This window comes from Plasmodium fragile (assembly GCF_000956335.1).
Source record: "Plasmodium fragile strain nilgiri unplaced genomic scaffold supercont1.34, whole genome shotgun sequence".
In the NCBI taxonomy this organism is placed as follows: Eukaryota; Apicomplexa; class Aconoidasida; order Haemosporida; family Plasmodiidae; genus Plasmodium; species Plasmodium fragile.
In genome coordinates, this window is record NW_012192614.1 from 174,378 (window position 1) to 188,761 (window position 14,384).

Below are 14,384 nucleotides of genomic sequence, written 5' to 3' on the forward strand. Positions count from 1 at the left end.
AAAAAAAAAAAAAAAAAAAAAAAAAAGAACAAAAACGCGTTCAAGCAAATTTAATATGAACTGCTGAACCAAGGTTAGACAATTTACTTTCTAGAAATTAACTATTTCTGGTTTTTCAGTCGAACCTTATACTTCCACCCGTGCAAAATGAAAATAATGGGTGATGGGGGGTTTATAACAACAAGCATATTCGAAAAAGGGCACATATTTCTGGCACAAGTGAGTGAACTGAAAAAATCTTCCAAAATATTTGTCACTACTTTTGTATGTATATTAAACACGCACAGGAAAATTCGCTAATTTGTTCTCCACAGTGGTAATAAAAAAACTATACGAACGATTAATGCTGGGGGAAAAAAAAAAAAAAAATATACTACACCCAATGTTGTGTTAAGGAAAACATCGTGAAAGGCAATAGACTACGTGAAAAAATTAACTTTGCGTAATGGTAACGTAGGATAACAACTTTGTTTTTTTTTTTTTTTTGAGATTTAAGAAAATCAGTAAACGACATGTTAGTGCCCCTGTGGGGTGGAAAAGGTTTGGTGGTAGTGACCGTACCGGTGAAAACCTCAACAGAAGGGAGCGTCTTAAAAAGCCCCACCGCCACCACACCAGGGTGGTACGTATACATGTGCACTGTCTTATTAGTGCACTAAATAATCCGACAAAATGTGCATAACGTGTGTAATAACCCCCTTTTAGCTGTTTCTCCGTTTAACTTCCCCACTTTGAAGCAAAATGTACGCAAATATGCGTATTTAAAGATTCCCCAACCGGGTGCGCATTCACCACTTTCACAGGCGCACAACTCCAGGACGTGCAAATGTAGAACTAAATTCATGTTATTCACACGAATTATAAATTGTGAGTTGAAAAAAAAAAAAAAAACACTTACATAGATCTAACTTTTAGTTGTTATTAGAAGGGCAGCTGGTGTGTGGGATCCATACGTATGCCCATATGTACGCTCACACAATCGCAATGGAGAAAACAATTTTGTAGAAATACAACTCTTTTGAAGAAAAAGCAGAGAAATGGTAAACAACAACAAATATGTCAGTCGGCAGCTACACATGCGAGGGGATAAGTAACATTTGGTGTACATGTGCATCATACGCTTAATCATAAAAAAAAAAAAAACTGCATGCTCACCTCTTAACGCCCAAATGAATGGCCAAATTTGGGTTCGTATACACACACGTGGTGTACATATTCCTGATGGCGCAAGGGTGCAGGGACGAGTGAAGGGAACCAATTATGCCTCTATCTGGCACCAGTTAAACCCCACAATTTTCATATCATTCATCTGTATAACGTTATAAGCAGATTGGCAGTTGTTAAATTTAACTCTGGTAATGTAATGCTCACCTCGGTAAAGAGGCACCCCGTTAATGTTGCCCTTATTTTCCTCCTTAATTAACGAAAGAATAAAAGAAATTCTGTGCAAGCCGGTTCCTTTCTTAATGGATGGGCCTACATAGGGCAATAAGGTAATACAATTTTTATCCGTCCCTTTTACTAGTTCCTTAGATTTAATACCCGACACAGCCCAGTGCACATAATCTCTTCCATCGGGTCTTCTTCTAGAAGGGAAATCAGGATCGATCATAAACAAAACATAGCAGTAATCATCTGGGGGTGCTTCTGAAAATTTTATATTCCTAGGAACACTTCCTGTTCCAGCCAAATCTAATATGTTCCCATGATTTACTTCCTTTCCTGATTTAAAACTTATGTACATGTCTACCGTCAGGTTCACATTTTCGTCCGGAAAAACGTGAGGGATAATTTTTTCCCTTTTCAGTTCCTCTATGGTGGGCGGCACTCCCATGTTTGCTCCTCGCTGATTTCCTCGTGTGTGTGTTTTTTCTATATGTTATATATATGTGCAGGACACTTGGACACGTATGTGTACATACGTATGTATGTTTACGTGTCTGGGGAATTGCCCTTTTCCGCTCCTGAGTTTGTCTACTCACCGCTGCTGTTCGATTATGAGGCACACTTTCACAAATGCGCATGGAAATGCAAAATGGCTAAGTGTCCCTACTTAGTAGGCCACTGCGCGGTGTGTGTGTATGTGTGTCTGGGGGGGGTTAAAGCAAACCACTTTGCTTCATGAATTTTAACAGATCAAAAGGAGCGTGGTGTGCGCTCATATACAAATATATACATGTATACACATTTTTTTGTTTATAAAACTTGTGCTGTGTGTACAAATTGCGTAAACAGGGACAACAAGAAATTTTACTTTATTTTTATTGCATCTTTTCACATAACATTTGTTTTTCAAACATGATGTAAAAACAAAACAAAACAAAAAAAAAAACCTGCAAGGCTGCCATGGGCGGACGAACCTTGTTGTGTGCACGTAACACCTGACTATTCATTTTATTTTTCCATCGCTTTGGTAATTACCTTTTTATTGAGCTCAAAAGGACACATGTAGGAACCCCTCCCCAACAAACGGCGGTATATCAGCACTACAGAAAAATGCCCTTTAAATCCATTTGCATATCGCAATATATATTACTACACAAGTTTATGCACAACTTAATACGCAAATTGCAACAATTATGATTTTTTTTTGGTCCCACCTGTAGACGATTTTTAGGTACCAATTTGTGGGTTGTTCAACATGGCATTTTTATTCCTTCCCCTCCACACGGTAAAAAGCCTCCTCTGAGTAATCATTTTTTTTGCACAATTTTGTGAGAAGCTCACCATATAGAAAAAGCCTTTTTTTTTTTTTTTTTTCTTCCTTCAGTATATCTTGCATGCGCTATATATTGTAAATTTTTTTTTTCAAATAATAATTTTTTATTTATAATTTTTCTCTCTAACTCCCTTCAAATTTATTACTGATGGTACATTTGGCTTATGTTTGAAATAAGCATATGTTTGTTGTAATACACCTGTTTGTGCGCGTGTATGTGTATAGAAGCTTAAAATAGTAACCTGCGGGGACAAAAGTTCGCTTGTCTAAGTGCCAGAATATACATGTGTAAGTATATATGTGTAACTGGGCCTACGTGCGCATATACATTATGCTCACATGTACGCCATTTTTTTTTGTGAGAACTTTTCATCACGTGAACCCCTTTTTAGTTGCTTGTGACGCGGAGCAGTTTCATAAAGAATTACACTTATCGCTAGGCTTGTAATGCACATTTAGACTTGTATACATGTATGATATGTACCAGTTGTCTATTTCTCACTTACCGAATCGCATTTTCTTCGTAACACTTAGTTACCCCATATGAAGGTTGGTTGTAACCTCGAACCTATTCTTTAAGGGCGCACAGACGCTATAATATTTTATCCCTTTCCCACATGTAATCCTTTTTAAACAAAAAATTATTTCACCCCTGTTTTTAAAGGACATATGTACATATGCACACAAATCATTTATGAATATGCAAAAAACACGAAACGTATTTTTTTTTTTTTTTTTCCTTTTCGAAAGCTGTTATACATGTAACTAATTGTGCAATTTTGTTTATCATTCTTACCTGCTTTGTGAGTTTAATTCATTTTTATTTCTCCTTTCCCCCGATAACCGTTCACAAGAACAAAAGGAATATATGCGCATGTGATCGTCCTAACAGGTACGTGGAAAAAAAATTAATAGATGGAAAACAACTACCCAATTTAAAATTTATACTTCCTTCAGTTAACATTTATAAATGTGGCATTCGTTTGAACCACACGCGAAATGTGTGCCTTTTAAGTGTATTTTACCTGGATCTACAAAAATTGGAAAAACACGAAAAAACAAGCGGGTGGGCAGTAGAGCGGCCGGAACCACGAACCAAGCTGACACCACAAGTACACGTATATGCACTTTCCATATGATTCCCCATGTGCCAAAATGAATGATGATTTGGAAGCCCTAGTTAGTAAACCGTCCAAGGACGAAAATGAAGAATGCTTAAACGTGCGCCTATACATAGTACAAATTTTATTTATCTTTATTGTGTGCTTCGTGATTTTTATTTTCTTTTTCATATTATTTTTCCTAGGAGTTTTTTAACCACACTTTGTGGCCCGATTGTCTAATTGAGCATTTCTAATTTCGTCGACATATTTGGACGTTGCTGCGCGAGAATTGTAAAAAGGATAGCTCTTTTGAATTTTTTTTTTTTTGTTTGCGTGAATGGAATTTTTTACCATAACATGATTTTAAGAAAAATGGACTTTTAAAAAAGGGTGCTCAATATGATTGACAAAAAAAAGACGTTAACTAGTTGGTGCGCTAAAACGTATGAGGATATATTTACCGATACAATGGACATTATTTCACAAATTACAAAAGTGAGATTTAGTATTTGAGTGCACATTCTCATGCGACAGAAAGTGCCTAAGCAGATTTGCACATTCGGATATAAACGTGTTGTCATAGAAAAAAAAGTTCAACAGTAAATTTACAACGTGGAAAATTGGCAGTGCACCATAAAATGAATGCCTCGATTTTTTTTTTTTTTTCATAATTTGTAACTATAGCCATTTCGCATAGTTCTATCGTACACAACGATGACGAATATTTTGAGGCGAATAATGTTTCAACCCCCGCGCCATTTTTAAATGGAGTAAACGAATCCTTGAATTCACAGTAGTAACGTATAAATATGAGTTACCCTAAGGTGACCTTATTGAGGTACACAAAAAAAAAAAAAAAAAAAAAAAAAGATGCAGAATGTACAAGAACAAAATCGCTTTATAATTTGTAAATCAACAAAATGATATGCGCATAAACAGGGGGCAACACGCTACATTAAAATTGAGAATAAATTGTTTGCACTTTGTTACAAAATTGTGATAGTTAAAACATTTCTTTTTTGCATCCTTTTAACTTCACAGAATCATATGAACAAGCTTTTGAGGGGGAACAAAAGAAAATCGTTTGGGATATACTACACAAAATTGCCATATCTGATGTTAAACGTAATTTTTGTTCTTCCCAATTTCGATCCTACTTTTGTACCTAGTCCTATGTGGATGTGACGTTGCGTATATCGTATACGTCGCAATATTTGGCTAAGAGTTTTGAAGGCCCCCAACTGCTGCAGACACTTGTCACATGAGGATGTCAAAATTGTTTGGAAGCCAAGCTAACCCCAGTTATACTTTGCCTTGTTAAAAATCAAACATACATTTGTTTGAACGAAGTTCGAGTTGTTTAAGAAGGTGAGGCATAATGTAAAGTGTGTAAAAGGAACCAATTTTGTCACTGTGCAGATTTATATTTATAGCTTCATGTCCTCGTACCATTTTTTTTTTTTTTTAACTTCGCTGTGTTAGCGGTTTTATGTAGGGCCATTCCTACATGATCGCCAAGCACGCGTCTTCCATTTGGATGCACCTACGTCCTTGGAGGCGCGCGAGTGCCCCTTTATAACTTTGAGTTCCCCATCCAAATGGACAATTTATGTGAACGTTTTTGATTTAATTTTTCCCCTCCGCAAAGCAGGAAATTTACCTGGACAAAAAATCATCCCACAAAAAATACATATCTTATACAGAGGTACCCTTGTAATATAAAAAAGGTGGCTGGCAAATGCCCCCAATGTTAAGCACGTTTGGAATGCTCCAAATGCCACAAGTTCCATATTTCCAGGTGTCCAGTTGTGTAGCTCATTTTGGCATATCCACCCCTAACATAAAAAAATAGTGGCTCCTGTCCAGAGAAATCGACTAAAAGGAGCGCAAACTTCGAGTAAAGCAATACATACCAGTGGGCATACCAGGGCACACAGGTCAAACACACGTAAGCACATATTTGCACACTCGACCCAAGGGAATAGACAAAGATGAGCTCCCTCAAAGCAATAATCGCCCCTTCGGTACTGGCGTCAAACATAAGCAAACTGGCGGAAGAAACCCAGCGCATGGAAGAACTGGGGGCAGAATGGATACACCTAGACGTAATGGACATGCACTTTGTCCCCAATCTCTCATTCGGGCCACCCGTTATTAACGATTTAAAAAAATACACAAAAGGTATTTTTTTTGACGTCCATTTGATGGTGGAAAGTCCCGAGAAGTACGTGGACTTACTGAAAACATCAGACCAATTGACCTTCCATTTTGAAGCCCTAAATGAAGATACAGACAAGTGTGTAAAGCTAGCACAACAAATACGGAGCAGAAATCAATGGTGCGGAGTTTCTATTAAGCCCAACACAAATGTAGAAAAAATTGTGCCCCTGCTAGACACTAATTTGATAAACACCGTTTTGGTGATGACGGTAGAACCAGGCTTCGGAGGACAATCATTTATGCATGACATGATGAGCAAGGTTGCATTTCTTCGAAAAAAATACAAAGACATAAATATTCAAGTAGACGGAGGTTTGAATATAGAAACGACGGAGATATCTGCATCCCACGGGGCAAATATTATCGTTGCGGGAACGAGTATTTTTAAGGCGGATAACCCCAAATTTGTTATAGATACTATGAGGGAATCTGTGCGTAAATATTTACAAAACTAATTCTTTTGCACTGCCCGGAACGGGCACAATTAATCAGAACAAATGCCCTTGTTTAGTTGCCCATTATTTTGTTTTTTTTTTTGGGCAGGAAAAATAGTAACATCGGGTTGGAGTTTGTTGTTCATTTAGAGGCCCACTTTGTGGTCCATGCATTTCACCTTTTTTTCCGTTCTACTTTTTATGCACCGTTTTCGCAACACCCATTTGTGATATCCCTAACGCGAGCCTATTCCGCCCTTCCATAGCCTCATTTTTCGGCAAAGCTTCATGAAATAAGCGCTCAACCAACTCCTATGTTTTATTATTCATTGCGTAAGTGTATATTTTTTAAAGGTATACACTTTTGGGGAAAACATATTTTAACATTCAAATGTAAAAGGTAAGCCGCGCATTCAACATGTGTGGCATCGAAAATCATGTCCTAGTAAGTGTAGACCGTAACGTGGCCATGTTGAAAAAAAAAAAAAAAAAAAAAAACAGATATTCTCAACAAGTACAATGATGAAATGGAGGTGTCTAATGATATCAAAGTAGTGTGTATTGTAGTAGCGCCCACCGAGGCGTTAAAAAAAAAGATGGGCTAAGAATTGGGGTTTAACGCACAGCCTCCCGTTCAGGATCAAGGGAGTAGCTTGAAACAAAGCTTAAGATAGATTTCGAAATGAAAAATGGTAAAACTTAAAATTGAAATTAAAATTAAACATAAACTTAAAATTAAAGCGTTGTGACGAAATGAACTAGGGAAGGAAAAAAATACAAAATTTACAACAGCCTTTGCTTTTTCGAGTCTTTTTTTTTTTTTTTTTTTTTTTCATCAATGAATTGCGTAATAAAGTATTTCTATTACAGAAATAACACTACATAACAATGGGGTACTGCTTCAAGTTACGCATCTTAAAACGCCTAGGTATTGGGCTACGCCGCAGTTACATAGACGCATGTGTACACGCATGAGTGTCTGCCCACCCCATGGGCGAACGACTGTGCGTTAAACTAAGCACCCATGTGTATACATCCAGTTAGAGCAGAGGTGAAACTATCAATTAGGCGCATGTGCTGGTATACACTCATGCGCCTTACGAGCACTATACGTGTCGTGCTCGTTGTACGTATTTGCATACACCTTTGAGATTTTCATTTTTTTAAGCAAAGCCTCAATTAAAATTAACTTGCGAGATAATTCTCCTCATGGCTTATCGCACTCGGCATGCAATGAGTACATTCATCAATTAGCCAGTTGTTGGTTAGCTGCTCAACAACTTGCAGCCATTTTTACTTACCGCTTTTACAAGAAAATGTAATCCGCCCCTGTTCCACCCAAGGAAAAGGAAGCACGTGTTGCTGTTCCTTATCAGTGGCAGATCCCCGCCTGTATGGCGTGTACATACTAGCGGTTTTGTTCATATCTTCCTTTTTTCCCTATGCACTTGGTTCATTGTCTCCCTCTCTGGTTTTCCCCTACACCACCGTCACATATCAATATGATGTGGAAGAAAGACAAAATTCTTGTCTATGTTTGCTTGATAATTTCTTACGTGAAATTTGTTCTTATAGGTGTCTGTCTCTTCATTCAGTTCGAAATGACTATTTGGGAATCTCGGCATCTGTTCTCCATTTTGAGGGGGAAGGTAGAATGGCTTATTTTTACCGAATTTATTTCTCCTGTTGTTTCCATTTCCGTTGTTTGCAGTGCTGATGTTACATTGGGCGTTAACATTGTTGAGGAGGTTAAGCCCGCTAACGCTGCTAATCCCGCCAAGGTTGTTGAGGCAGCTACTTGGAAGGTTCCCATTATTGCCATAGGTGGTGGCGCCATAGTTCGTAAAACCGTAGCTTCCGGCTCCGGGGGTCCCGCCACTGGCATTTCCCATGCCCCTATTGCTATTGCTCATCTTCCTGCTCTTTTTGAAGTTTTTCGTATTTTGTTTTAGCATTTCGTTCAGCAGCTGAGCGTTTACATCATCCGGGTTGCGCAGGACGTGCAAAAGGATATTCAACTTTTCCATGTTGTTTTTTACCAGCTTCTTCCACTTTTTGGCTGATATTAAGACATGGTCTGGGTGGTGACAAAAGGCGCATTCATCTCCGTTGAGGCATTTATTCCCATTGTACACGTGTGCACAGGGTTTACATACTCTTTGTTCATGGTCCAAATCTTGAGAACGCTTTTTGTAATATTTAAACAATTTCTGGACGGACTCATTTTTAGATAAGCACTTGGTTGTGTTCAGGTTACTGGAGTCACAAGAATTCATAATGATGTGTTCATTAAATATATTTCCCGCGTTACTTTTATTTACATTGAAATCATCTAGGACGTCGTTCGTTTTTATTAAATTCATTTTGGTGAAGGAGCTGGAAATATCAGAAGTATCATTTGCATCGAAAGCACATGTCTTAATGCTATCCTGTGGGGATACTATATTAGTGTCTTCAAAAAAGTTGTATTCTTTATTTATATGTTTTTGTATTCCTGCATGGCCACCTATGGTGTACCTTCTGCCCTTGGTAGAACAATAAATGATATTATTATCCGGTGAAATGGAGATGCAAGCTTGCTCATTTAACGTTCCATTTTTATTTTCTGCGTATATATATATATTGTTATTATTAAAAATGATATTATTTCTTATGTCATTTTCGTCACTATATTTTGGAGGTAAGGTCCTAAAATATTTGAATACGGAGTAGTCCATATCTTGCACATTTTGTTCGATATTTTCCAATTCTGAAAATCTTTTATTTACAACATATTTTACCTTCTTGGTTGAGTAATCTGCGTAATTGGACAACGTCCTGCAGATATCGCTATTCATTTCGGAGCCCATTTTTTCTTCGTTCTCTTGTTTCAAATGAAGTAAGGAGTCGTAGATACTCTCTTTCTGGTTTAAGAATATATCAAGGACGCTGTTGTATTTTTCTTCGCTCATTCCATGACAATTTTGCTTAATATTCTTATTGGGAAATGTGCATGTTTCCTCGGGTGTCACTAGGTTCATTTTTTTTTTTTTTCGCCCGTTTTTTTTTTCCTTTATAGGGTTGTTTCGGGGGGTGGAAAATTAAGGAAGAATGCACGCGTTAGTGTGGTGAAGAGCGGAAAAGGGTGCTTAAATACATGTAGATGCGCGCATACATAGGCATAGATACAAGCATATGTATGATATACACACTCATACATATGTATAAACATATGACCCACGGAAGCGAACGGGACAGGGGTTGTTTCGACAGTTACCCTCCTCACATACGCACACACGCGTTCGAAATGGTCACAGTGAAGTTCTACAAAAGGGAGTATGCAATTGGTTCAGTATTTCTGACGTATTGTCGTAGCTTTGCCGAACAGTACGTTATTCACTCGTGTGTATGTTTTTTTTTTTTTTGTTTTTTTTATAGATATCCATAAAGAAAAGAAAAGTTTTTTTTTTTTTTTTTTTTACACTAAAAAGTTTCAGGCAGTTAGGTTTAATTTTGCAATTCCTTTTAAATGGTGTATTTCGTTAATTTCGCCGTTGTTCATGTTTAATATGTCTTTGGAAATGTAGGAAAATAAAACATAAAAATGGATTGATCGAAATTTCCAAAATTTCTTACAAAGCATGCATTTGCGATGTTTATTCCGTTAACATACATTTTGAGTTAAATTTTTTTTTTTTTTTTAATTCAACGTTACAACATTGTGCGCTTGTAAAAAAAAAAAAAGTTATAGCTATGACCACATTTAAAAAAAAAAAAAAAAGAAAGAAATATTCCATACGTGTGTCTATGACTTGATAAAAACAGAGTTATATTTCAAAACAGCTAACAAGCCAAAATTATTATTGTGACTTTTTTTTTTTTTTTTTTTTTTTTTTTTTCCAACACTTCAGAAATAGCTATTTTTTATGTTCGTTGTAAAATGTGTGAGCGGCTAGTTATTAATTGGATAAATAGCATAACGAAAAATTTTTTGTGGAATGAATATTCCTCTTTTTTTTTAAAAAAGGACAAAATGGCTGCTCTACATTAGGGGTCAAAGAGAAGCGCGTACACCAGTGTGTATAATTTTCCATATATGCATGTCCATGGGAGTAGATGGTATATTACGTGGCAGCAATGAGCGAGGAGGGGGACGCTTAAGGCTCAATTTTGTGACATCCAAAAAATTTGAACCTGTGTTATTTATTATTATTATTTTTTTTTTTTTAACCGTGCTGCACACGCGGCTTTGTAACTTTTCCATGATATTTCGCATAGACACATTTTGCTCACCTTGGTTTTATTCTATAAAATGGAAAAATAAGCAATGATTTATGCTTCAAGCTTAATTAGCTCAAATGTCCAAAAAAGGAAAAAATAAGCTTAAAGCATAAATCATTGCTTATCCGCTCTAAATTTAATTAAGTGCGCAAATGTGTCAGCATTTTTCTTGTTCCCCAACTTGCGCGCTTTGTTTTGAAACACCCAGTGGCGTTGCCCAATTATGTGTTTCTTCCTTCAGCTGCGTTAATTTGGCGTAGTTTATCAAGCCGACGTGAAGTTCCGCTAAGTCAATTTGAAGGTTTTCCCCGTTTCCGCAAATAAAGTGGGGGTAATTCGTTATTTTCCATGCTTTTAAAAGTATATGTGTATGTATATATATGTGTTCATTTTTGTGAACGGTAGTAATGCTTACAAGCTGCTTTGAGTTCTTAAAAATAAATGGTCCCATAGGGGAATTTTTTTCATTTGTGTTCGTCGCGTACTTCGCATGACATTGCAACAACGGGAATCTCCAAAGTGGTAGAAAAAATAAGCCACTAAAAAGGGAACATAACACAATCCCTCACACGAGGGAAAATACAACTTCGATTTCAAGTGGAAAAAATTAACCTGTTTTTTCTTAATTTCCCGTTTTGACAATGTTGCGCATGCGTGTATGGCAAAACATGTGTACGTTTCCGGTTCATGAAATAAGGCATGGCTGCCTATGTACGACAGAATAATACACGCATTTTGTTTCCGCATAAACTACTACTTGGACATTAAACCGATGCACGCAGATCATATGGGCACATCACAACCCACGATACTTTTCACATTTTTTTTTTGACGTTACAGCTTCGTTGTTTGTATTTATAGCTTTCCAAATTTTTTTTCACCGAAAATTTGCAATTAATTTCATAAGGGGTAAGGTACACAAAATTGGCGCTGTTATTTTTTTTTTTTTTTTTGTGGCGAACCCCGTTCTTTTTCAAAAAATAAATCGGAAAAAAAAACAAAAAAGAAAAAATCAGTATTATGAGTAAACCATGAACTTGCTTTCCTCCCATTCAATCTATCAATTAACTGAAATTATTTACGAAATGGAGGACAGGCGAAACAAATAAAGAAGCTAGCATTGCCTCCGTCATAAAGTATTCGTACATTTGTAAATATATTGCTACCTATGAATACTTTTACGTGCGTATAAAAGGCAGCCAATTTCTCATCCTGCCTAGCGCTTTTTAAAAGTAACAAAATTTTGCCCGTCGACGCAGATCGGTTTTGAAGGACGCATTAAGGTTATTTCTTAAAGCATCACAAAAGAATGTTCGATTCGTTATAATTATTTTTTGGTATAGAGGGGCACGAGGGACACATGTGAAAGGTATCACACCCTTATTTGCCTTGCGTATTTGTTCAGTTCATGTAGCGAGCTGAATCAGCTCAGAGGTTGCGGAGAACCTGAGGGAACGCGCTTTTGTGAATTCGTGTAAATGTATACGCTTATGTATGCCTGAGGGCTAGCGCATGCTTACAAAAGAATGAACGAGCAACATGGATCTGTTGAAGGAGTATGACGATAGTGAAGACGTGGAGGAAGATGAAACTGAAGTGACCGCTGGGATGCAAAACGACCAAGGGGAAGAGCAAAAGGGTCAAATGCTAAGTGTGACTCCCGTTAGCCTAATAAACTGTGCTCCCAACGTTGACACATACGACTTGGAAATAAAAAACTACAAAGAAAAGTTTAAAAATATGGAAAAGAAAATAATGTTCGACGATCCAACTTTTCTCAGTGTATTGAATAAACCTCAACAAGGACCCAGTATAAATCAAAATTACAACTTTTTAAAAAATGCATCCAAGAATCATTACAATGGGTGCATAGAATCAACCCATGTGAATAAAAACATGTTTGATTATCAGTATAATCAGTTTAACTTAACCGGGGTAGCGCAGAACCCGGCCCTGAAAAGTTGCTACAAGAAGACTTATCAAAATTATATAGTAGCAAGGAGTAGGGATGATGAACTGCTAAATGATGGGCAGTCATCATATGATCCGAGGTGTAAGAAGAAGAAAATCAAAAATGAAAGCCATGATGATGACGCTTTGGAAAAGTATAAAGGCCCCTGGGAAGATAAGACCACATTTAATAGCAAACAGGGTGAAAAGACTGAAAAGGGAGAGACACTTGAGAACGACGGTGCAAAGGCTGATTCCCAAATAAATAATGAACAGGCTAATAATGAGAAAGGCGAGCCTAAAAAGGCAGCAAAGAAAAACGCAATTATGAAGTTAGAATCTTGCAATTTAGACGAAGCAATTAAGAAAAATGTGGTAAACGAGAAAACTACCCTATATAATGACAAGGTAGTTTCCACATTACATATAAATGAAGAATCAAATGATTATTATCATAAGTCTTGGTTTGAGTTGCCAGCAGAATATAAAGAAAGAGAATTTATGATAGAAGAAAATTTTCCTCCTAAGAAAGAAATTCACACATATAAAGGACACAAACTGGGGGTTCAGAAGATTCGTTTTTTCCCCAAATATGGAAATTACATTCTCTCTGCCTCGTTAGATCATACCTTAAAATTATGGGGAGTGTATAAGTCAAAAAGTTGCGTAAGAACATATAAGGGACACTTTAAAGGGGTTAAAGATGTGCTTTTTGATAATGACGGAGTGAATTTCCTAAGCTGTAGTTATGACAATAACGTAATTTATTGGGATACAGAATATGGAAAAATAAAAGGGGTGTATAATCAAAAAAAGACTCCATACTGTTTATGTTTAAATCCCGATGATCCAAACACGTTTTTGGTTGGTGGTGCTAATAACAAAATTTGCCATATAGATTTCCGAACAGGGAACGTTGAATTAGAATACAATGAACATTTACAAGCCATAAATACTATTACCCTATGTGAAAATAATAAAAAATTGATAAGTACATCCGATGATAAAAAGATTTTTATTTGGGAATATGGCCTTCCTGTCGTTGTCAAGTATATATCAGATGCATCTATGTTTTCAATAACGGCCGTTTCGGTCCACCCAAGTAACAACTTTTTTTTATGTCAATCGATGAATAATGCAATTACTGTTTATGAAGCGACGGGGAAATTTAGACTATTTTCAAAGAAGACTTTTAAGGGCCATCACAATATTGGTTATGCAATTAATGTATCTTGTAGCAATGACGGGAAGTACGTCATTAGTGGGGATAGTAATGGAGGCCTCTTCATTTGGAATTGGAAAAAAATGTCAAATTTTAAAAATATGAAAGCGCATAAAAATGTCTGCATAGATTGTGCGTGGCACCCGTTTAACACCTCTATGTTGGCAACCGCTAGCTGGGATTCCACCATTAAGTTGTGGGAATGAACGAAATAAGACGGTACCAAAAAAAAGAAAATATATATTTCCCTCTTTTTTTTTTTAACCACCCATTTGCAGTAGGCAATCATTTTAGGTTACTGCATCACAACATAACTTCTTTGGTTGTTTTTGTTCAACATTGACGTTTTTTCATTTTCTGATTTTGTGTTTATGTAAGCGCTATTTGCTTTTATGTTTCCTACACCAGATTTAAGCCCCTTTGCGCTATTTTTTTTTGAAATATGTAAGACATTTTTTTTTTTTTTGAAAAATTTT

At 36.6% G+C, this 14,384-nt stretch overlaps 4 protein-coding genes across 4 annotated transcripts; 2 read left to right on the forward strand and 2 right to left on the reverse strand.

Moving 5' to 3' along the window:
• Positions 1-1,258: 1,258 nt before the first annotated feature.
• Positions 1,259-1,834, reverse strand: AK88_03145 (uncharacterized protein; the record flags this gene model as incomplete). The annotated part of the gene is made up of 1 exon (XM_012480767.1): positions 1,259-1,834. One exon carries the CDS (start codon positions 1,832-1,834, stop codon positions 1,259-1,261), a length of 576 nt encoding a protein of 191 aa, XP_012336190.1.
• A 3,979-nt stretch (positions 1,835-5,813) lies between these two features.
• Positions 5,814-6,497, forward strand: AK88_03146 (ribulose-phosphate 3-epimerase; the record flags this gene model as incomplete). The annotated part of the gene is made up of 1 exon (XM_012480768.1): positions 5,814-6,497. One exon carries the CDS (start codon positions 5,814-5,816, stop codon positions 6,495-6,497), a length of 684 nt encoding a protein of 227 aa, XP_012336191.1.
• A 1,469-nt stretch (positions 6,498-7,966) lies between these two features.
• AK88_03147 (uncharacterized protein) lies at positions 7,967-9,496 on the reverse strand (the record flags this gene model as incomplete). The annotated part of the gene is made up of 1 exon (XM_012480769.1): positions 7,967-9,496. One exon carries the CDS (start codon positions 9,494-9,496, stop codon positions 7,967-7,969), a length of 1,530 nt encoding a protein of 509 aa, XP_012336192.1.
• A 2,779-nt stretch (positions 9,497-12,275) lies between these two features.
• Positions 12,276-14,114, forward strand: AK88_03148 (uncharacterized protein; the record flags this gene model as incomplete). Its single annotated transcript, XM_012480770.1, has 1 exon — positions 12,276-14,114. One exon carries the CDS (start codon positions 12,276-12,278, stop codon positions 14,112-14,114), a length of 1,839 nt encoding a protein of 612 aa, XP_012336193.1.
• Between the last annotated feature and the right edge of the window lie 270 nt (positions 14,115-14,384).